General features: G+C 44.2%; 1 protein-coding gene across 11 annotated transcripts in view; it reads right to left on the reverse strand.

Annotated features, from left to right (window-relative positions):
* Window positions 1-24,384, reverse strand: part of PLEKHA7 (pleckstrin homology domain containing A7) — a 205,467-nt gene that overhangs the window by 66,849 nt on the left and 114,234 nt on the right. For 7 of the 11 annotated variants that reach the window (XM_036221756.1, XM_016139538.2, XM_036221757.1 and 4 more), the window contains 5 exons: window positions 21,382-21,465; window positions 7,038-7,149; window positions 6,141-6,245; window positions 3,685-3,757; window positions 1,951-2,051 (listed from right to left, as the gene is read on the reverse strand). In XM_036221756.1, coding sequence (XP_036077649.1) covers window positions 1,951-2,051; window positions 3,685-3,757; window positions 6,141-6,245; window positions 7,038-7,149; window positions 21,382-21,465 — 475 coding nt within the window. Of the gene's footprint in view, window positions 1-1,950; window positions 2,052-3,684; window positions 3,758-6,140; window positions 6,246-7,037; window positions 7,150-7,906; window positions 8,443-15,670; window positions 15,966-21,381; window positions 21,466-21,654; window positions 21,794-21,894; window positions 22,094-24,384 lie in introns of those variants that run through there. The other 4 variants (XM_036221760.1, XM_036221764.1, XM_036221761.1 and 1 more) reach the window with 4 other exon arrangements.

Raw genomic sequence — 24,384 nt, forward strand, 5'->3', positions numbered from 1 at the left:
AGGTCTGTCTGACTCTGAGTCCAAGCTCTCTGTACAATGCTCCCAGGTCCTGTGCAGAAATTAGTATGATTATACAGATCACTGCTCTGATAATCTGGATCCAGAATGAAAGGCAAACTCCATGCAAAGACCAGTCAGGGCAATAAAATGAGAGAACCAATTAGAAGCTGGAAAATGACATGCTAGAATCACTAACGGTCACAAATGAAACCTCTCAGATGAACTGTCAGCATTTACTTCTCCACACACTAACATTCAGGTCCAAAATGCATGCTAAATATGGGCCTGCTTCTGACATTCACATATCTGAATCCATCCAGCTCAGTGCCAAGGGATTGCAGGCAAACCTGGGCTGCAGCAGAGAGTCCCTACATTAACCAAATCAAACCTGATTTCCTTCCTTACATGTATAATGGGTCATCGACTGTCCCCGGAAGGACTCCTCCTATTTAAACAAGATGGAGATATGACAATAAGAACAGATTGAGAAAGGACCTATGCATGTCTTATTGTGAATCAGCAGAAATTCTTGGAAAGTTCCCCTGGACAATGACCCCATAAGATCTCTGATACCCACTTCCAGAATTTCTGCCCAGCCACAGATGGTTCTGAGACAGGTGCTCACCCCATCAGACACAAGGCCACCCACAAGCACAGGAAACCCATAAGTGTATGAGAGAGTAGGTCTCTGTTGTACAGGGTTCAGGGAGCCAGCCTCATCCAGGAAATCAACATGGGACACACTTCAAACGAGGAGAGTTTGCATGTCTTTCATGGGCCTTGGGAGTTAGATCCATCATCACAAAAGAGTTAAACAAGATCACAAACACAACCTCAGTCACTAGTTAAACTGCCAGCATGTGCTGTGCCCAGCTACACTTTGCTCTGAAGAGCAGGTTCCCAACTACATTCTGCCTGGTTTCGGGCATATTAAATGTGTTAACTGTGAAGCCAAGAAGTACAAGGAGTTCCCTTTCCATCTGCCCAAGTGACCCAAGTCCAAAGTGCCCTAAGCCTGAGGAAGATGCCAGAGCCAAGATGATTTGAAGTCACATGTTGAAGGTACTCCCTTCCCCTCTGTTCTGCCCTTTCCAATGAACACAATCCTACTACGTAACTTTGCATGACTGACTAGAAACCAGGCTATACCTAAAAAAATGAGACTTGCCAGTAGAGCGGACCTTCAACTCATCCCACCCTCACCATTTCTAGGGGACCCAGGAAATGTCAGCGGTGAAAGGATTATGGAGGCAACTGAAGGAGATGGCTTCAAGATTCCCCAAGTTTGGGCCTGACCATCACCTTCTTAGAGCCTTAACGCCTGGCTATGAAGATGCCAGAGGATGTCAAAGGACAGCCATCGATTATCATGGCCTCACTCCAAATGCCATGGAGACAAAGGAAGTAGAAAAGTGGTTTTACTGTTAAAGGGATTTCCCTAGGAACCTTCGAGGATCCAGAAAACGAACCAAATTTGATTCTAACTGCTTTTCAACAAGATTAACAAAATGGACAAACCTGAAAATTTCTTCAACAGGCAAGCCCCTAATCCTCAACGTAAGTTTTCACAGCAAAACTGATAAAAATCCATTATGAGGGACTGTCCTTTGCACTAAGTGACGGAATGCTAGTTAGACTGGCTCATTACAGTGATAAGAAAGCATGAGAAGGCTGTGTCCAATCTGTAATCACAGGACTAGAAGTGACAGGGAAAGAAGGGTTTAAATACTTCGGCAAGACTGGAGGATGTGAAAGCTCAGATCCAAATGAAAGAAATTGTGATGCGATATTACTCTTGGGTAAAGAATTTATAACTTTGTTAACATGAGTTTGAAATGCTCTAGCTTAACTTCTTCCCCCTCCCCACAAAAACACTGCTTTTATGAAGCCATTTTTGGGAACACCATTTTTTAGGATGGAATGGCAGCCCTGGAGGAGAGGAAGCAGTACCTTAAAGGAATACTTGCGACTTATGCGGTCCTCAGGAGCCACAGGCGAGACCACGTAGCTGGGCAGAGGGACACTCCCAAGGACTGCTTCTTCTCGGCTGTCTTTGAATTGAAAGACACATCAGAATAAACTTGTGTAGCACCTTCCCAGGGCTGGTCCATACCCCTGCTCTAGTTCAGGGCTCCTTATCTCTCCCCAGGACAACTGCATTCACTGATGGTCCATTTGGCTTTTCCCTGGGGACCCTTGTGCTCATGCTGGAACTACAGAGGTGAATAAGACAGACAGCCCTCTCCCCAAGGGTGGAGACATGTAAACACGCTCAACTCAACCTGCTAACTCCTGAAACACAACAGAATACCAAGTTGTGCAGGAATACACAGGCAGGAGTGGCACTGTCTGGGGAAGTCAAGAAGGCTGCAGAAGGTGATATTTAAAGTATCTTAAAGGATGGGGAAGGGCATTCTGGGTGGAGCAAACCTCATAGGCAAAGTTAGAGCATGTGTGAAATATTCTAACTTCTATATCCAACTCATCCTTTTCTAAACCATCTTCACTACCAGAGGTAACTTCCTGATCACAGTTAGTCCTGTCCTTTTCCTACTCAGAGGCACTTACTGACTGCCAGTTGGGTACAGAATGAAGCCCAGCTTCCTCTGCCCAGTGTCGACAGCCCCTTTGCCCTTTGGCCCTTACTCACCTCCTTATCTTCTAGTACATCCTCCATGCGAGACCTACTTTGGCCTTGTGGGTCTGTCATTCCACTTCCTTCTGCTTCTAAAACTTTACTTAAGTTGTTTCCGCTGCTTGGAATGTCCACCTCTCCCCTACACACAAAGTTCTACCCATCCCTGAAAGCCCAACTTGAATCCCATCTCTCTAAGAAGACTCCCCAAATTCTCCAACATGGAATTAACTTCTTGCCCTCTCTGACCTGCCCGAGCACTCTGGATGTCTTCTAAACTGCAGCAGTCCCCAACCTTTTTGGCGCCAGGGACCAGTGCTCCTATGAGAATCTAATGCCTGATGATTTGAGGTGGAGCTAAAGTGGTGATGTTAGTAGGGCTAGAGGAGAAGCTGCAAATACAGATGAAGCTTTGCTCGCTTGCCCGCTGCTCACCTCCTGCTGTCCAACCCGGTTCCTAACAGACCGCGGACTGGTACTAGTCTGTGGCCCAGGGGTGGGGGACCCCTGTTCTAAAGCATCAACCACAGCCTTTTCTGAAAAGTAAGCTATTTCTTCTTCCATATTTTGAGGCTTATTTCCTTCTCACCATTACACAACCCCTAACTCTACGCACTGGGGCTCCATAAATGTTCATTTGGCCAACTCAATTCACCAGTTGCCCATCCAATATCAAAGTGGACAAACCTAGGTATCAAGTTACTAAACATGATTTATCTATACTTTCCACCTCTCCACGCTGTGTCAAAGGTGTGCTTATGTCCCAAGTACGGCAGAAGCTGACAACTCCAGATCTTGAAACCCTAAGTAGCAGGCAAATCAGATTCTATTTATTTTAACTGAACAAATGATACTTCCAGTGCTGAGACTGGTAAAAATGAAGTCATCAACCATCCATGTAAGTGAAAGTAAACACTTTGTCAAGTCAGTAGGTTATTAACTAAGCTCAGGCCACTGGTCCATTCTCTAGATTTGAGAAGACCACATTTGCATCACATCACCACCACCCCCAGCACAAAGAGCCCTTAGTGGCCTGAGCCTTGGCTTACCTTTGTAGTAAAACAAGCAATAATCGGCAAGCACAAACCACCTCCTTTTCCACAGCCTCATCCCAGAACTGTCCTGTAAAGCAAAGAAAACCAATCAGGGCAATGTCTGAGCTTACTGTTTCCCCTCCCCAATCTTGATTTGCCCATATTCACTCTTTCTATCAATAAATTAATGATTTTTACTGCAAAGCCATTCTTTGACTACGGCATTAAAATTTAGATTCAATGATGGTTTATCCCCAGGAAATTTTTGTTTGTTTCCTGGAAACAGGTTAATACATTCTAAGCATCCTTCTTTTAGAAAAACAAGATATGAATTAAAAAATGCAGTTCTTCCATTAAGATACCAGCTTTTAACAAAAAGGAAGCTGTTTATTTATTTGTTTATTATTCAAATTTATTTCAATTCTATGCTATAAAATACCTTCTCTTATGTCGATTAGAAAAATGATTTATAGAGTATGAACAAAGACTTTAGGTTAGCTAATTAATCAAGGAGGCAAAATTCTCATTAGACCAAGTTCAGTTCTCTGCCATAAAGAACTAACTTTATGGTGTGTTTTCCTTCCATACAATGTAAAGAGATTTGGATTTTCTTGCTATCACATTATCTCATAACAAAAATCTGTCTTTATTCATTTAAAGTGTCAATCATCACATTTATTAACAACAACAACGACAAAAAACATGACCAGGGTGGAAAAATAGTAGTGTTTTAGGGTCAGTTTTCTCTTAAATCTAGGAAATTCCAGAGTCACTTTTAGCTGTTAAAGTGGTCTTTCTTCTGCAAAAGTTTCTGACAGACTTAAAAAAAAAAAAAACTAACAGTTTCTAAACCTAACAACATGAAGTCTGTTCATTCTCCACTTACTAAAGTAGTAAAAACAATTTTAATTTGCTGAATTCATGCATTTCTTGGTTTTATCTTCTGCAAGGACCAAATAATCTCTCAGGTCTTGGCATATATTTGCTTTGTTTGGAAAACTCCTCTCCATCCTTCCATACCTGATTCAAATGTCACTCCCTCTGGGAAGCCTTCCAAGACTCCCCAAGCATGTCTACATTCCTCTGCTGTGTGTCCATGACCCTTCACACCGACCTCTGTTATAGTTACAGCACAGCCAAGGGGCCTCGGCTAGGGCGTTGGGGTTGGGGAGAAAATATTATTTAAAATCCCTTCCCTCTCCCTCCACATTTCAAAGGAGCATCCTTTTGTTTAATGAGGATAGGGACACAAATGGAAAAAGTCAGAGGGTTAAGTTACTCAGGTAAGAAAAGAGATGAGCAGAGAGGTGAGGGGGTGAGAAAAGAGCTGTGAGGGAAGGAACGGCATTAAGAGAGGGGTGGTGCCAGAGGAGTGTTTGACAGAAGAGGCTGGGGAGCTAGAGGAGTTGCTGTGGGAGCAGAAATAGGGGAGAGAGATTGCATGAGTATTTTCGAGAGTTTTTTGTTGTTGTTCGGTGTGCAATGTAATGCCCTCCTCTGTCTTCCCATAACTCCTTTAGTAAAAATTTACATCATTGCTCTTGGAGTTTGTGTTATTTTAGACGGCATGATATGTGAGAGATTATGCCGGGTGATGATATGGTATGTGGGAGATGTGTCTGTTTCCCTTGGCAGACTGAGTTCCTCACGGTCAGGAACCACATGTTAGTCATCTCATCATATCTGCTGTGGGAGCACGTAGAACATCAGCACTTGGTGAATAAATGGATGGATGGATGGCAAGGAGAGAAAAAAGAAGACAAAAGGGACTTGGTCTCTGGCCCTGGGAGCTCAGGGCCTATCCATGGCCAGAGAACCAGAAGCAGAATTAGCGGTGAGGAGAGAGATGAAGAATGGCCTGAAGGCAGATGGAACTGACAGGATTTCAAGGCCCAAAGAAAGTGGGAGGAGGAGCTGGTGATGGTGCAGAGGTTTCTAACCCCAGTGCCTGGAAGAATGGTTGTGTGGTCACCGAGATCCAGAAAAAGCAGGTTAGCAGGGAAAGAGGTAATGGGTGGGGAGATAATGAGCTGAGTTTGGCTTATTTGGAATCTGAGGGTCTAGGGAGCTAGATATCTGTGCTGGACTAGGGGAAAGGAAAAAAATGGAATTTTTCAGCCAAATGGTAACATAGGCTCTTTAACACCAGGAAAACAAGTTCAGGCAATAACGCTGAACTTGTGCTGACCCACCCACACAAGTGTCTGGGTCCCAGGAAAATCAACAGCATCAGGAGCCAAGGTGGTCAAGTAGATCTGGGGAGGGAAGCTGTAGTCATTGAGTGGATGGTCCACTCATAAAAATGAACAGCAAACTGCTCAGCACAGTAAACCGGATCTGCCTGCTCCAGACAAACTCAGGAATAGCATGCTTATTATGAGCCTGTTCCCAGTTCCCAGGGGGCCAGGACAAGGAAGCAAAGCAGCAAGAACAATCTCCTCCTCCCTGCCTTCCCTCCTCAGTGTCCTCACCTGCTTGTGCAGCCAGCCCCTCACCACCACCGGAACATTGGGGTTCCTCTGAATAGCCTGGTCCCTCTTCCCAAAGCTGTGGACTTTATTGCTGGACTTTATGATCTAGGAGAAAAAAGACTTGAACTCTAGCAGCCACAGGGGGATTTAGGGAGGCACAAAAAAGCACTTTAAGGTAGGAGGGCTATGCGTCCCCTCTGCCTTAATCTAAGTGACAGCGCCCGTTGATCAAAAGAACAGCAAGGAGATAGGAACTGGCACACATATGGCCACAGCATTCTAATTAAAAGGCGAGTCTAAGACCTGGCAAGCTTCCCGTCTGGGCCACAGAGATAAAAACATTTAAAGGGATTTTTCAAACAACTTTCACCAGCAGCTGTTGGCCCTAAAATGTTCTACAGCTTTCTGAAACGAAACTACTTTTTGGTCACAGACTCTGGCAATTTCCAGATAATTTCCCCCTCCTATCCGGATTCAGTCCTCAGCAGTCTCCCCTTTTCTACAATGGTTGTTCTTTTACCTGCTCCTCAGTCAGTGCTCTCATATCTTGGGGACAGAAACCTCTGGGCCCTTTTCAAGCACACCCTTCCTAGGGCCTATCTATCACAAATCTCACCAGGCTGCCTCTAACACACATGTGGCCTTCCCAGGACACGTCTGGGAAATGAAGAATGCATCCAAGGACTTAGATGTCAGTCTTGGTTCTGTCAGCAATCACCTGTTTTCTTAGACAAGTGACATAACCCCAATCGGCCTCAATTTCCCAAGCTATCGTTTGAGAAGAAGACATATGTCTCTCTCACAAAACTATGGTGCAGGTCAAATGGGCCTCTGGTTACGAAGGGGCTTGCTAAATATAAAAGAGGAGAAGGAAGGAACGAGTGGCCAGAAGCTCACCTTCGGGCCGGGCTTGGCCTCCACGGTGGATGTGGTCCCAGTTGTGGATGTTTCACTGACCATGCTGGATGGTCTTTGGTTTCTCTCTTGTTTCGACATATGTGGATTTGGCCTGTGTGGAGACAGGAGAGAATCCAGTCAGTAAGTGCCAGGCTGCAGCAGGAAGTGGAATCTGAGATTTATTTCAGGTTAGAACTGGTTGATGGGCCATAGACAACCTAGGACCCACCTTTTGGAAAACACCTGACTCCAGACAACAGCCAGGGGGCCATGAAGTCCAGCCTATCTATGTGCTTCAGGAAATCAAGAGGATGATAGAGGGGCACATCTCCAAAGCCTGACAACCCACAAAGGGGCCAAGGCAGTCATGCCTGACTTCTGTCCTAAGGTCTCTACATTTACTCTCTTACTCACATATCTGTGGCATTTGCCCCATCAGATGGGCACACACAGTCACACACCACTCTTCACAGCAACAGCAATCCATAGCCTTTACACACACCTCCATTTCCCTGGCTCCCAAAAGAAGCTGTTATAATTAGTATAGAAATCACTTGTATGCATATCCACACCCCCAGATACACACAGAGAATCGCTTACATAAACGCCAGTAGGGCTTGCCTCCCAAAATAGATTACTCAACAAAGAGTCCTATTCTGGGAACATTCCATTTGCCCCAAAATAGAGCCATCGGAGATATTAACCCCTTGCGCCATGCCCGGAGAGTAGGAAAAACTGAAGTGTGATTGGATCCCCCTCGGTTCATCCATTCGCTTCCCACTGAGAACCTCCACCTGCCCTAGGAAGTACAGCACTTTGGGAACATCTTGGTTCGATACTCACGAGACACCACAGAGAACCCTTCTCACCTGCCTCCACAGAGCCCCAACATTTGCCAGTCTTTCAAAGCAGCAGTGGTGGCAAATGCCTCCACGCAGATTCAATACTATCCTTGAATGGCTTGATGCTGACTCCCAGACTCTGCTAACTCCAGATCAGTGAGCTTTCCTCAAAGCAGAAGTCCCAGGATATGTCTGAGTTTTGTCCACTGCTCTGACAGACAATAGGATCCAGGCACCTGCAGTAAACTGGGGCTCTCTGCCGGAGGAGTGGAGAAAATCTGATCTGGAGGCCTAGGCCCAGATCCCGAGGAGATGGAGATTAGAAGACCCAGGCCGGACACAGCTGAGGAAGAAGCACTCTGATGTCCTTTCGCCACTCTCGCTTTTACAGAGGTGCTACGAGGAAAAATCCTAGTTTCCACCTTGGAGATAAGATGCGCTGCTTCCTTCAAAACCACTGCTGCACAAAGGATAAGTGATCCTTCCCATGCCCAAGACAGAGCCCTGACACCTGCGCTATTAGGGAAGTTCTGCACAGGAGGACCACTGCAGCAAGCACCAGCTCTCCAAGGGGCTGGCCCTGCCAGATGCTTGGCAGCTGGAGGTGCAAGTCCCTCCAGGCAGAAAGATCACTGGCTCCTTATCAGCTCAGGCACTCACTCTGGATTCCCCGCCCCAGCCTCCGTCCCAGCCAGGCTTTTGTTATGCTCCCCCCTCAGAGAATGTCAGCACACTCAGCCAGCTCAGTGTTGGCAGAGGCTCTGTGTAGCACAGGGATAATCACCATCTGGGGGTGGAAAGGAGCTCTGAGAGGCTGCCTTGTCCAGGCCAGGCCCTGCCTCCAGGCAGAACTATGCCCCGACCGTCTTCCTGGAACCTAGTCTTGCCTGACTTTTCAGATTTCCAAGGTCTGAGACAAGGAAAAAGTATATTCAGGTCATATTAGTATGGCAGCTGTATCTCTAAGCAAAAACTCAGGACGAGAAGTCTGGTAATAAAAAAAAAAAGTTTGGGATTTTTACCAACTTTAATTCACTCTAATTTAAGATAACCAAGAGAGATGATAGAGCTCTGGTTCACCCCTCTGGTGACCAAATCAAAGTTGTGATGGAAACGAGGAACAGCAGCAAGGAAAAATCACCTGGGCTGAACAAGCCATATACCTGGAGAGAAATCCACCTTGCAACGGCAGAAGATAGGACTGGGCAAGGATGCGGGGCTGCCAGGTCTTGAGTGGCAGACACCTCTCAAAGGGGCCACATCCATAAGCAGATTTTCACAGTGACGAACCTGCTCACTCTGAGCAGCAGTGCCCATTTGGCTGAGCACAGAGGGCACCAGGGACTTACAGGGAGATATTGTCAGAGTGAGACCCTAGCCAAGACTCGCTCTGAACAGAAGTCCCAGAGGTATCTGTTGTTCCCTCCCCACTACCAGTATGCCAGACACGGCGCCACCATAGCCGTGAGGTCATCAAACTGGATAACAGAGGTGGCTCCGCCCAGAGGATTCCCTGAAACCCCGCCTCCCCCAACTCACGGCCCCACCCAAGCCACATCCAGGTGTATTCTCAGCGAGTCAAGTGCTCCTTGCTAAGGTTCACAATGGAGGAGGCAGCTGGCCTCGGTTTCTGGTGTGGTCTTTTGAGGCAACTATAAGCATGGCATCTGTAGATTGCTTGATGAATCTTAACAGGTGGCCCTGGAGGGGTAGAGGCTAGCGCTAAGTTTGACCTGCAGCTGATCCCTTTCCGGACTGTTCCACTGGACACACACTTCGCAAAACCACACTAGTAAGAACGGAGACATAAGAGTTTTGCTTAGTACGTAGAAACAGACACAGAAAGGCAGCTAAAATGGGAAGACAAAGAAGCAGAAACCATATATAACAGAACATAACAGAGATCCAGATATAATGGAGTCAAGTAATCTAACAGATGAAGAGTTCAAAACACTAGTTATAAAGATGCTCAATGAACTTTTGGGAAGTGTAGAGAACTCCAACAAAGAGGTAGAACTCCAACAAAGAGGGAATGAAAATTATAAAAGGGAACCAGTCTGAAATGGAGAACACATCTGAGATGAGAAATATATTAAATGGAATAAACAAAGAAATAAACAAAGTGAATAAAGAAAAGGATCAAATGCCTTATCTAAAAAAAGGGAAAACCGAGGACCCGCAATCAGAATGGCAAGAGATAAGATGCCAAGACTATAAAAATAATTTAAGGAGGATATGGACACTATTAAGGCTCCTAATATCCATCTGATTGGCGTAACTGAAAAAAAAAAATCAAGATGTTGAACAGCTGTCTAAAGAAATAATGATGGAAAACTCCCTAACCTGGTGAAGGAAATGGACATAAAACCCCAGGAAGCTCAGAGAATTCCAAAAATCAGGGATCCAAAGAGGCCCACACCAGGACGCATCATAATTAAAATGCCAAAGGTTAAATACAAAGAAAGAATATTAAAAAGCAGTAAGAGAAAAACAGATAGTTTTTTATAAGAGAACACCCATAAAACTAGCAGCTGATTTCTCAAAAGAAACTATACAGGACAGAAGGGCCTGGCAAAAAATATTCAACAGGATGAAGACCCAGGATCTACAACCAAGAATAATTTATCCAGCAAAGCTACCATTTAGAATTGAAGGACAGATAAAGAGCTTCCCAAATAAAAATAAGCTAAAGGAATTTATCACCGCCAAGCCAGTATTATAGGAAATGTTGGAGGGACCTCTTTAAGAAGAAAAAACGTGTATCAAAAACAGGAAAAAAGAATGGAAACAACTACATTCCTATCAATAGGTACCTTAAATGGAAAAGATTTAAGTGCTCCAACCAAGGGATGGGGTGGCTGAAAGGATAAGAAAACAAGGCCTCCGCATATGAAAAGGAAGGGGATGGAAAAAGATTTTGCTTTGATGGACCTAGAAGGTATTTAAATCAGACAGAGAAAGATAAACACTGTATGATTTCACTTATATCTGGAATCTAAGGAATAAAAAGTATACACTAATCAAAAACAGACTCACAAATACAGTAGAGAATTTGGTGATGGACAGAGGGGAGGGTAGTTTGGGGGGCTGGTATAATGGGCTGAAAGGTTAAAGAAGTACAAATTAGTAGCTGATGGATGGTCATGGGGATGGGGTTCACAGTATAGGGAATGCAGTTAGCATTAATACGTTGGCTAGGTGGAGAGTCAGGGGAGGGAGGGAACAATTGGGGAGATCATTTTATGAACTATATATAGATATCTAACCAATGTACTGTATACTTGAAACTAATTAAAATAAAAAAAAATTAAAAGAAAAGATAACCAATAGAGGCTCATTACAGAATATTTGATAAATCTGGGGAGAAAAAACTGAAAGAAAAAAAAATCACCATAGTCTCACTTTCAAAGGGAAAATCATTTTATTGACCTTTTTTTTTGGGGGGGGGGTGCTTTGTTGTTTTATAATTGCGATCACACCATGTTTATAATTTTGCATCTTGATTTTTAAAAACTTACTATAAAGATTTTCTCTATTCTTTTCAACTCATCCACATCATTTTTAAATGATCTCATCACATTCCATCAACTAGAAGTGCCATTCCTCTTCTGTGTGACAAAGATTCTCTGGATTTGTGATTGATTCAGGAAATCCAGGACAGATGGCCACTTCTGCCTTTTCTGTACCTTACAATCTTCAGCTCTAATTTTAATCTTTGCCCGCATTCTAACCCATGTCTCCTTCCCATACTAAAGAAGCTCCTCTGGCCAACAGTACAGGAAGGAAGATGCAGGCTTGAGTGAGTGAGGAAAGAGTACAACCACCACCTCGGGTGCCAGCTGCAAACATATTTCAGCTGGAAAAGAAATGATTGTGAACCCAACTTTGAACATTAGTGAGGGGTAGTGGGTGCTGGGCCGGAGGAAGAAAAAACACATAAAGACAACCCCATTCTTCATGAATACCAAGACCTGCGCTAAGCCATCCCTAGAGAAAGCTGGCTTATTAGGGGATATGACTGAAGTTCAAACCAAATCTGCTCCCAGCAAGGGGACCATGTTTTCTCTCCAAACAGGGTGTGTATCTTCACCAGGGCACCCCATAGGCAGGGACAGCTTCCAATGAAGCAACAGATTCAACCATTACCTGGTAGTCCCTGATCTGGCTCTTTGAAAGAACACACACCGCTACCCACTCAGTTGAGTAACAAGCTCTGTCTTCAGAGGATTTTCCTCTGAAGCTCCTCAATGTGGGTAATGATCTTGGAGGTCGTCCAAGAGTAAATATGACTTTTGGAAATAACTAGAAATTATCCAGAATTACAACTAATAAAAAATAAAAAAGGTGGCCACGCTTTGAACTCCAAATGAACATATACAAAGTCTCAAAAACTATTTTTTCACTTGGCTGAAAAGCTAGCAGATGGAAACTTCTAGAAGTTGTTTACCACATTGTCTTATGCAATGAGAACACCTGTGGTGCATGTGTGTAGTCTCCTGAAGAGACAACACTGAAGGGGTCCTCACTCACTCCCTTGGATGTGGGCGTTCTGGTACATTTGCTTTAGTCAGTCACATCTTACTGTGTGTCCCCACTTTAGAGCCTGCTGGGGAAGACATTGATTTGTCCTCAACTCCTCCAACAGAGGTCTGCTCCTAACAGGTTTCACCCAGGTTTCACCCTTACCCCTACTTCAGCATGTGGCCCTGAACTGAGTATCTGTAAAGATGGTTCTGTTCCCGAAAGTCTGCCTTAGGGCACATGTGTCACACAAATCTCCAGAGAGGAGACCAAAACCTTGGATATGCTATGGGAAGGCAGAGTCTCAATGTCATTAAATAAAATCTATTAATGTAAAAGCCTGTTTGCCAGGTTTCTGTGCTATCTGGATTCCCAAAGCACAGTGGGATAATTTGAACAAAGACTTCTCTTTCCTTGACTTGGGCTACATGAATGCTGATCATTTTGCTGGAAGGGTGTGGGCTGAAACTCAAAACAGTGAGCTAGAGTTTTAACTCAACTGCCTCCCATCTGAAAGGAACAAAAGAAGTTAAGACCAGACAAAAATTAGTCTGGAGAAGCTCAACAAGAAAATGACTTCATTCTACTTTCAACTTCCTCAAGGATGTGTCAGGTGAGACTGGGCAGGAAGTCACTTTCTCTGTCCCTCAATTTCCCCATCTATAAAAGAAGCTGCTTCTGTTTCCTACATATTCAGGAGCATATGCATATAACTCTAACGGACATAGTAATAAAGGAGGTTATAATTCAGAAGCCATTCTTTCTGTCGGGTGTGAATTTAGGTGAGTTTGGGTAATGGGGTCCTCAGCTGCCTCTCTGTCAACATGTTGAACAGGAGCACACTGAAGTGGGATCACAGCAAGACCCCTCCCTACACTACTGCCATCACAAAAGGTAGGTCACCAGCCTAAGCACCGCCAACCCTTAGGGACAGGTACAGAAGGTCAAGCAAGCAGAGGGACTGGACCGGACTTATCCAACATTGCCTGTGTACCCGGCACTTTGCCTGGATTATCTCACTTAACTCTGTATAGTCAGTTTACCATCTCCATTTTATACATGAGGAAACCGAGGCTCAGAGAAATTAATGACTTGCGCAAGACAGAAGCTGGACTCCAAAAACCTGGGCTTTGCCACAGAGACACCATCCCATGGCAAGTCCTAAAGTCTGACAGAAGCAAGCTTCTGTTCTTCTCAGCCTCAAGACTAACCCGCAAACCAAGAGGATCCTGGGGTGCTGGAAAGACCATGAGCCCAGAATGACTGGGTCCCGACAAAGCTCTGCAGCTATTGACCCCTCTACTCGTCACATCACTCCTCTGGGCCTCAGCTTCCATTCTTGCAAAATGGGATGAAAACTCTTCTCTCAAGGTGGTTGTGTGGATTGATACAATGCTTTGAAAACCATGGAGCACTACACTAAATGAAAAGCACCGTTTGTGACTGTTCCCAGTGGAGACCCCAGAATTTAAATCTCAGGTACATTTTACTTTTATTTCTAAGGCACTTCTCTCCAGAAAGCTCAAGATGCCAAACGATTAACTTCTAAACAATATCCATTTCTATAAACACCTTATCTGGGGCTTCTTTAAAGCAGAGTGACCCTGTGGCTGGGGGACGGGACCCCCATTCTTTCCCCAGGAGAGACAATGTAGAGAATCTTCGAGGCTATGATAGAAGGTTAGAAAGCTCGGAGGATCAGAAATCTGAGAAGATATCATTAGATGTCACCTGTATCCCATTAATTCCTAGGAACACTAGCCCCCAATTTCATGCTGTGCCCTCAAGGATCCTACACAGAGAATTCAGCTTAAATTATTGCTACGAAAGGAGGGCTGCATGAGAAGAGGCAGTCACAAACAACCAGCAAAAATATTAAGGCGCTTACACCCACTACCTAAGGGGTTTGGGAAAAGCAATGCACAACAAAAAGAATAAAAAAGTTCTTGTCCCAAACAGGCAGACACCTCCACACCCCTCTCTTCCCAGAGAAAGAGACACACATAGACCGCCAACGCTCACTGTACCCTCCCAACACCCTGGGGGAGGCTGTCTGACACGGGTTTTCATTCAGCAACTATGGCCTCATTACTCAACTATGGTTTTCTGCATTCGTTTCCCCTTCCCCCACAACTCCTCTCTCGAACACGAGCTCCATTTCCTCACCCCACCCACCCCACCTTGGGAGCTGGAAACCAGCCCAAAGAACATCCTTCTCCTGGCATGAAAATAACCCAGTGAGCCTCGTGGGCTTCCCTCCCACACCCCCAAAACCAAGCACTGCCCTGAATTTGGCCTGAGTCCTGCTCTGCCAAATGCGCCTGGGCCCGTCTCTTCTGCCATCCGGGCTTCTATCTGCTGGGGGAGAACCCGACCTGACCTCGACTGTTCCTCCCACCTCTGCTTTGCTGTTTCAGAGATGCTACAATTCTAACCTGAGTCTTCGGCGAGCCCTCTCCTAGCCTATCTGCTCCTCCTGGCTCACTACGGCAGTTACTTCTCTCCTTAGGAAAATAGGCTTTTCTAATAGAGATCTGGGCACTTCTCAGACCACGGAGAGGTAAAGGACAAGGGTAGTCACAGGAAAAAAACAAAACGACAATTTGCAAGCAGCAGCTTCCCTTCCACACAGAGCAAAGCCACCACTGCAGCATTTTCACCCAGCGCAGAGAGAGCTGGAGACGCGGTGGCTGTGTGGCAATGACTGCATCCCCGGTGCCAATGCCCTTCGCAGCATCGACAGCCAAGCCAGCACCCAGGTGTCTGAATGAACAAGACGCTATCACCACCTCTTCCCCTACCTGTGACTGTCACAAACGCCGTCTCCTAGACCAAGAAGGAAAACTGAACAATCCAAGTTTCGGTATCTGCTTGCCAGGTGTTTCCATTTTTTCTCATTTTTTATGTTGCCATGGCAACCAAATGCAACAGGCAAAGCTAGCCTAAGACTGTCAGTCTGGAGAGACAAGGTACTGGCTATACAGTTGCAGAGAGCAACACATCAGCCTCACGGCCCAGGGCTCAGCAGATGAGCAACAGGACAAACTCCTCTGAGCTCTGAGTTGTGCACTCCCATCCTCATTCTGTGCTTTTAATGTCTCACTATCAGCTTTTACCAATTTGCAACTGCAGGAGGAAAGGGAGACAGCCATCTCCTAGCAGGAGATACCCCACCGCAAGACCCATAATCAGCACACACCTTGGAGAGGCCTATTCTGAAGCCTACAAAATGAAGCCCCAGAGTTCAAAGGAAGGGAAGGTCATTCTTACCTTCGGCAAGGTAATATCTTATGTGTTATCCTCCAAACACCACTCATAACATTCCAGGCAATTCCAATGAGTGGTTCTTTTCTAAACAATCCAATGAAAAAAAAAAACAGAAAGCTGCTCAAACCCCAAGGGAAGGAATAAGCTAAACTAGCTAGGATGCCGGGACAGACAGGCCAGGGTCCTTTCCCTGTTAGGAAACTCCACGGCAATCCTCGGTGCCTTGTAGCTGGCTTCTGAGCATCAAGCTTCTGAACTTCCAGAGCACATACTCTCTCTCAACTAGGCCCCACCTCAACATCAAATGCTTGACAGAGCCAAGGGATCAGTGTACACAGCCTGCTGTCAGTCAGCTGCCAGCATCAAGACTCTGGAATGCTTCTCTCCTCTCTCTGAGAGCTGCAGAGGCGTTTGTCAGAGGCTCCCTGGGCAGACCAGCACTGAAGAGAAAATGCTCCTGTGCAGAGCACCAACCATGAAAACCACAGCCTGGCAGTTCGCTGTGCCCAGGCTTCTCCCTTCAGAGGGGCTTCTGTGTGTGGCCCTTTAAGCCACAAAGGGCAACTACAAGTTTCCAACTTAAGAAAATCACTGAGAATTAGGAAAGAAGCTTAAGAAAAGGAACCCAAATAATTCAATTACTAGAAATAAGGCCATATGAAAAGGCTTGAGAACATTTTCTGGAGAAAAGACTACCAAGGAGGATTGGCGTCTTTCAAGCAGGGGTACAGTTATTAGATCAAATTTCATTACTGCAAATACAATTACAATTAAAATCTCTAAGCAACAGCAGCCTACTTAGTTAGCACATTAACACCAGAGTATAGCCAAGGAAGGGGACCATCTCTTAAAGACCATGAAAATGAGGCAGTATGTGTAGTCATTAGAAGCATAGCACCTGAGGCCACAATACCTGGATTCAGGTCACATTTACTGTGTGACTTTTGGCAAAACTCTTAACTTCTCTGTGCCTCAGTATCCATGATAATAATGGAACCGTCCTCATAGGTCTGTTATGAAAATGAATTTCCTATACATAAAGCACTTACAAAAGTACCTAACAATAAATAGTAAGGGCTCTAAGTGTTAGCTATAATAATAAGATTATTATTAATGGAAAAGCCAACTCTAGGAGGTATGATGAAATTCTAGATCCTGAAACAAGGGATGCTGGAAAATCTCTTTCCTAGAAAGTTGTGGACTGAGCTAAAATTTGCCTACCTACAACTTTTACTCATTGATCTGATGCCTGCATTTGGCAGCCATGCACTACATGCACCTCTACTGCCAGCCGTTCTTGAAGGCTTATAGCCCACCCTCCATCTTCTCTCCTGCAGACTAAACGTGCTAGGTCACAGGATAGGGTTTCCAGCCCCTTCACACCATAACGGTCCCCTGTCTCAGGAAAATCTTAATTGCTCATCATCCCTGGGTATTAAATTGCTCAAATTTAGTATCTGGATCATAGTGTTTGAGGCTTGGGATGTCATTTGTGTTCCATAAACTTGAAATGAAGTAGTCCACAAAAACCATGGTATACCTGAACTATTCTCCCCCTTTCTATATACACTGCACTTTTACTGATGTAGCCTGAGCTCATATTAGCTCCTCCATCAAGGCTTTCCACATGCCTCTTAGCTTGGTTGTGCATGGGTGTCCCCTGGGAGGACAAGGCTGTAGGACCCATGGACTGATACCCACCCACCTTGGGGGTTCTGACAAAGGACTAGGTAGTGTAGCAGAAAAGGTGAAATGAGAAAGCGAACACCCTATGCAGCAGCAAAAGAAGCTGGTCAGTGACAGACATGAAACGTCCTGCTTCCCTTAATAAATCTGGACTGTGGGTTATTAGGTATAGTCACTAATGCTGACCAATAAATATTTCGAATTCTCTTCTGAGGCACATGGTAGAAAGGCCCTTCCCTGCTCCCTTGACATTAGGAGTGCTCACACGGCTTGCTTTAGCCAACGCGATGTGAGTGAGAGCCAGTGGCACAGTTCAAAGTTCCCATTCTCTTGCCTTTGGCAATCATGCAAGCACAGAGATGGAGCCTCCCTCAGTACAGATGACAGAGCAGAACCCCGTAGGTGACCTGTGATGGACATGGAAAGTGAGAAAGAAACCTTGTTTTAAGTCACTGAGATTTTGTTTCATGTTACCACAACAACAGACCCTAGCCAATCCTGACTGATTCCATATTACTGACATAGAAGCTAGAATACTCAGAGCTTATATCCTCTGGATCCACCAGATTATAGCTTTCACATTATTTCTCTTCGCCATGCTTCTAATCTGTAAGATGGGAAACTATCTTTTGGTGAGTATGCACCTATTACACCAAGCTGCTTAGGTTAGCCCCACCTGCCATCAGTAAGGGAGATGTGTTATCTCTTCGCATTAGCAATGTTCTAAGGAAGTCACCATGGAGACCATTTTTTTCTTCCTACAGGAGAAGAAACTCAAGATTATTTGACTAAAATCTATCTAAGATCATCACTGCAGCCCGGAGAATGATGAATATCCGGAGGAAACTTAAGAATGAATGGAAGAATCTGGGAATAATTTAGGAGAAATGGAAACAGTAAGTTGTCTAAATCTGTGGTTCTCTAACTTTTACCTGAATCAGAATCACCTAAAGGCTTGTTAAAACACAAGTTACAGAGAGTCCTACCTCCAGTCTCTGACGTAGGTCTGGGGTAGGCTCAAGAATTTGCACATCTAGCAGGTTCCTGGGTCATGCTAGCACAGAGACCATACTTTGAGAGCCACTGCACTAAAAGGATTCACTCCAAGAAACTAGGGCAAAGGCTCTGGCAAGGGGAGTCAACATGGCCTTAACAGACCCTCTTTGGAGTCCATTCTCCTTTTCCCTCCCAACACAATGTGAGAGCTGATATGTGAAATTATCATCCCATCCTTTTCTCTTTACCTCATAACATACTAAACAAAAATCAGCTCCTCTTTACAATATTATAATGGTATTCTTTATTCGCTGGCACATTTTTTTTAAAAAAAAATGGTTTTTGTGAGGGGTCATCATGCCTCACTTACCTCCCAGATGTCCAGTTAGAGGTAAATCCAAGTGTGTTCCCGAGGAAGCCATTCAGATAACTAGCTGCAGCCTTCCCAAGCCTCCACTACACATCTTCTTGCCCTCTGACCCAAGGCTGGTCACACTTCCCACAGCTGTGAGCGACCTTCACACACATGCACACTTATCCTCACTTATCTAAATCCTCCCCCTTCCTCCAGTTTAGGGCCAGACACTTCAAGAAAGTCTTCTCTTTCATCCTCATCACAGCCAATCAGTCACTAAGTCCTGTCAATTTTACCTCCCAAGTATCTCCAGAATCCATCTGGTGCTCTTCATTTTTCACTCTAACTCAACTGGTATAGATCCCCCATGCTCTACCCTCCCTGGCCTCAAGGTCTTTGCCCAGGTGGTTCACCTTGACTAGATAGGTCTCAATTTAAACAACATACCTTCCTAAGATGAGAAGGCCTTCCATGATCCCTAAGCCAGGTTAGAATCCTCTTTTATCAACCCCCATTGAACCTTTTGTTTCCTCTGTCATAAACACTAATTGCACTTGTGATCTATTTAATTATCTACCCTCCCTATTCAACTGTAAACTCTTCACAGACAGGACCACATTTTTCTTACTTGCTGCTCTAACTACAGAGTCTGGCACTGCCTCTGACATGATGTAGACATTTACTAAGTATTTAATGAATAAGTGCAGTAATCAGTTCATAGGAATCCTCCCTTGCTCTCAATGCCTAAAGCAGATTCTGCCTCCAAGGAATTTCTGGCCATATAGTTGCACCCACCTCCTGAGACAAGCAAGATTTCCTTATGACACCCAGGAAATGGAATCTAGAGGGAAACAGTGACCCTTAAAAAGAAGGAATATTTTTTTCCTTAGTGACTGGATGGAATTACAATTTACTACAGAGATTATTTTAGTAGGATAAAAAAGGTTACGTTCTCAGAAGTGGTCAGGGGATGAAGTCTTCTGTTAACAATGAGGAAAAGGAAGTGTGTGTGATAGCTGTTCAGTGATAAAGTCTGCATTTTTCTAGAAGCTCCTATTAAAGTTGGTAATTTCCCAAGTTAAGCATTTTGATGGATTTCGCCCCATCCAGACCTTTAGTAATGATCAGGGCCCATGTCTCCAGGATGCCTAAGAAAGGGGACTGAACTCAGTGACCTCCCAAGAGCTTCTGACCTTTAGGATCCTATAAACAAACTCATTCTAAGCTGGAATTTGGAGAATCCACATTCTGGCTCTGTTTTCACACAGCAGTTCTTTCTTGATGTAAGAGACAAGATAGCCTACTCTCTCTATAATAGTATTAATGCTTTCAAAGTCAGATCCCCAACTCCACAGTCTGGCCATCATGTCCCATAGGCCACCAGCATCAAAATAATTTAACAGGCAGCCTCTGACTAGGGCAAAGGTTAGACCTGACTAAAGGGATCACGCTAGGATGACATCCTGGCTTTTAGCCATGTAACTTTGGGCAAGTGACTACTTTGAGTCTCTGAAAATGGCGATGATGACCTGCCTCTCAGGATCATGGCAATAAGTGAACTATGCTTGTAAAATCCCCGGCACAGAGTGAACATGCAAGGAATGTCAGTATTACTGTGATTATAGATTCCTAGTTTTAAAAGTTCTGTAAAATAATGTTTCTAAGCTGAAAATACTATAGAAATGAAATGAAATGTTTGGAATTTGCTTAAAAAGAATCTAGAGGGTAATGGGGAGGGTACAGATGAAATAAAATCAGCCATCTTTTGGACATTATTGAAGATGGATGATGAATACATTGGATTCGTTACAATATCTTTCTACTTTTGTATATGTTTGAAATGGTACATAATAGAAAATTTAAAGGTGTAAGTACTGAGGGAAGGAAATGCTATAAGAATATAAATGCTGAAAAATTATTTAAGATCATATTTGGTCTAAGTGATTAAACAGAAGAAAAATGATTTGAAGAAAAAAAACTTAAAGCCAGCATCTCTATTAGTTGTTTCTCAAACAGAACTGTTTTTTGCAAACAGAACTGTCTCAGATGAGCAGAAGGGAACAGCCACTAGCACGTGTCTCTCTAACTTCAGTTCGGGAGAAGAACACATCCTGCTTGGGCTGTACATGCTTTTTTAAGTAGATAGACCCAGGTGGCAGAACCTGCCTCTGAGCACCCCAGAGGCCCTGCTGAAATGGCATCGAGGAGCAGGAAAGTTCCTGTGTTAAGAAAAGCAAGCAGAACGAACTCAAAATTTTTAGGGACAATAGGTGTCAAGAGTCTGCTCTTCTAAGCCCTGGCTTTGGACTCTTATGTGGGGCTTCCTTGGGAGGCTGGTTCAGCTCAGTCTGAGGCTACATTTAAGACATTTTCATACCAGATGAGTGTTAGATGTCACCTGAGGGGAAAGGGTTCATTCAGGGGACAGTGAGCTTTTAAGGGGCTCTGACAACACCAATCACAGCACATCCCCACATCATCTCCCCACTTCCATCTCTTCACAGAGAGAAATCTAAGGATTGAAAAACAAAGTTCTCGCATTTTATCATGAATTAACCAACCCACTCCAAGTCCCTCTACCTAAGAGGAAAAAAAGAGTTCAATGAGCTTTGTTTTGAGTAAATGCCTTTAAGCCCCCAAACTCTGCCTGGAAAAGGAGAATATATAAAGTACTTACGCTTCTTGAAGAATAAATTCGCTGTTTTCTGGAGAAAACTGCCCACTCACGGGATGCCTGAACGCTGTGGTCTGCTGGTTATGGCTAAAGAGAAAGAAAGAGAGATAATGATGGAAAAGTCATATAAATGGAAAGGGTTACAGACACAATCACAAGTTAATAATTTCTGAGGACCCCTGATCATCAGAGATTCCTCCCAAAATGAGAAAGTGGGCCTTTCTGCTGAGAGGCACTTAATCTGTCAGAACCCAGCTACATTTAAAAGTCAAGAACCTCCAGTTCAAGTGCCAAAGGCCATTTAAAACACAGGGATTTTAACTCTAGGGAAGTCTTGGCTCCAAGAGAACACTTCATCTTAGAGAGAGGCACTGACTCCAACACACTGAGTGGCTTAGCAAAAAGTTACTTTCAGATGGCACGAGCTAAAACAAGAATGAAGGAAAGCAGACGGCACTTTCAACAGCTTCCAAAAACCATGAACCACGGAAAGAATTCTAAGAATTAACCACCCACCCAGAAAAATCTATCTTAAAATTCTTCTCCCTACTACAAAATATCTTCAGTTCAGGGATGGGATATGAATATATGGGCATGTCTCTGCAATAAGACCTGCACAATTTCAAAAGGGTGCGTTTCAGTCATCCTTTTGAAGTTAGGAGGGATCAGCTTCCATGCCAAGCTGACAGACACAACTGAAGAGTGTAGGTGTTTTGTGTATTCACAAAGGCTGCCTGGTTCTTTGAAAGGAAGAGGAACTGACTTTAAGGGCTGCTGGTTTCCTCCCTGAATAAGCTAACCTAACCTTCTTTTAAAAGAATATGGTTTATTTTAAAATGTTTTTCCCAATCACAAATCATATTCATCTGAGCAATTTTAGAAAATAAGGTCATCCATGATCTCACCATCTAGAGATATACCTGGGTATCTTCTCCTTCCTAGCTTTTATTTCCTTCTATTTAAAAGAAATGTTGCGATTTTACTATATTTAGAAATCTGTATCCTGCCTTTTTACATAATATTAACATAGAAAATCTCCTATGTCATTAAGTTTTGAAATAGCTTAATAACAGTCTCATTAAATGGATATAATTTTTTTTCATATACCTAACTGTTCAAAAAATATTTACTGGCCATCTGTGCGCCAGGCAGTGCTTTAGGTGCTGGACATACAGAGTAAACAAACAAGTCCTTGCCCCACAGTGCTTACATTCTGGAAAGATTAACATCCTTCTAATGCTGGACATTTTAGGTGTCCCCCCTCCACTATTATAATAAACACATCTTTGAGTACACGCTTTTTCTGCTATTCAAATTATTTCTTTGGGTTAAAGTCCCAGAGGTAAAATTACCTAATCAAAGGGCATGATCATTATTTAAGGCTCCTAATACAGATGGTTAAAATGCTTTCACTGTCAGAGTCAATATATCATCTCAGTTTGGTAGTGTTAGGATATTAGTCTCATCTCCAAATTGAGCACTGAGCCATCCCAGAGATTAATAGGTTTAAATGAGCACAGTGGGAAGGTTAAAAAAGAAAAAAAGCTCTAAACCTACAAAGTTTTTCATATTCTGCCTTGAGGCCTGGTTAGAGCATACTGTGTTCTGATATCTGGGGTTAGCTGTCACTGAGGTTAGAGCCTCCTGAATCCTAATAAGCCAAATGTGAAGCAGGCGGAGCCAGGCTGCTCCCTAGCTCTGCAACTCTCCACCACCCCAGCACCCTCTCACTCCTCCCAACCACTTCCAGCCTCCAGACTACCAGCCCCTGGTTCCAGACAAGCCACTGGAATCCAATGACCTCATCTGGTAGGCAGCAGCCTGATCTTCCCCCAAATGGAATTAAGACATAACATCTAGATAAGGATGAGAAGCAGGCTCCCTTAACACCTGTTTCAGAAAGCCCTGCACCAGGTTCTTTCAGAGTGTCAGCTCCATTCACCAGTGAATTTGAAAACAAACTCTACTCTAATCTAAGCCTGCCTCATTTCCACCTGGAGAAAAAACATGCTCTGCTCACAATGGGAATTACAACAAAGCAACACCACTATGTACTACTACCTCTCAAGGGTTCTCCAGTCCACAAAGTCTTTTCTCACACATCTTAGCTTTTAACACCATCAACTCCCATTTTATGAATGGGTAAATGGCTCAGAGAAGTTAAGTGACTTGCCCAGGATAACTTTGTCAATAAGTGAAAAGACTGGGACATGAATCTGGGTCTTCTATTTCAATAAATTTGATGCCCTCTGCATGATACCGTGCCGTCCCCTTCCCTTAGGAGCCTGTGTGGCCGGTAGTTTCCTGGCCATGATCAGGAATCCCTAAAGATAAGCCATCAGGTAAACAGCACCATCCACTGCTACTCCCTCTTCCTTCCTACTTCCCTCCTTCCCCTTGTGCCCAGGGCCAAAGTTCTGAATGACAGCATCGGTGTGGCACTCGGTAGCCTCCAAACAGCCTTGGTCCCATCACAAGGTCAGCTGGGTGAATCTCTGGTAAATACGGGCAAAGAGCAAATCAGGTATATGCTTGGAGCAGCACCGGCAACCATTTCATACACACCGCACAACCCTGACAGCAGCTCCTGGGCTCCCCACATCCGACCGGAACCGACTTAAATAAGCCCAGAGTCTTGGGGATGTAAATCCCAAGCTGGATAGTATATGCACTAGAATGTGTTTTAGATGCTAATATTAGAAGAAAGATTGTTTTTAAAGGTGGACAAAAAAATAGCTGTCATTTCATCAGACCTAGAAGCAGCTCCCCAACCTTTCTTTCGTAACATGGATGCTGTCCATTTTGCCAAAAAAGTCACCACAGCATTATCGCCACCATTTCCTGCATTTACGCGAAGCCTTAGGTGCGGTCACATTCATCATCGGATCTGACGCTCCCAGGTAACCACTGAGTTAGGCAGGCAGATATTTTTATCCCTATGTCACAAATAAGGAAACTGAGACTCCGAGTTACGGTATGTTATTGGAATATTAAATTTAAAAAACA

The sequence above is a fragment of the Rousettus aegyptiacus genome, unplaced genomic scaffold, assembly GCF_014176215.1.
Source record: "Rousettus aegyptiacus isolate mRouAeg1 unplaced genomic scaffold, mRouAeg1.p scaffold_m13_p_5, whole genome shotgun sequence".
In the NCBI taxonomy this organism is placed as follows: Eukaryota; Metazoa; Chordata; class Mammalia; order Chiroptera; family Pteropodidae; genus Rousettus; species Rousettus aegyptiacus.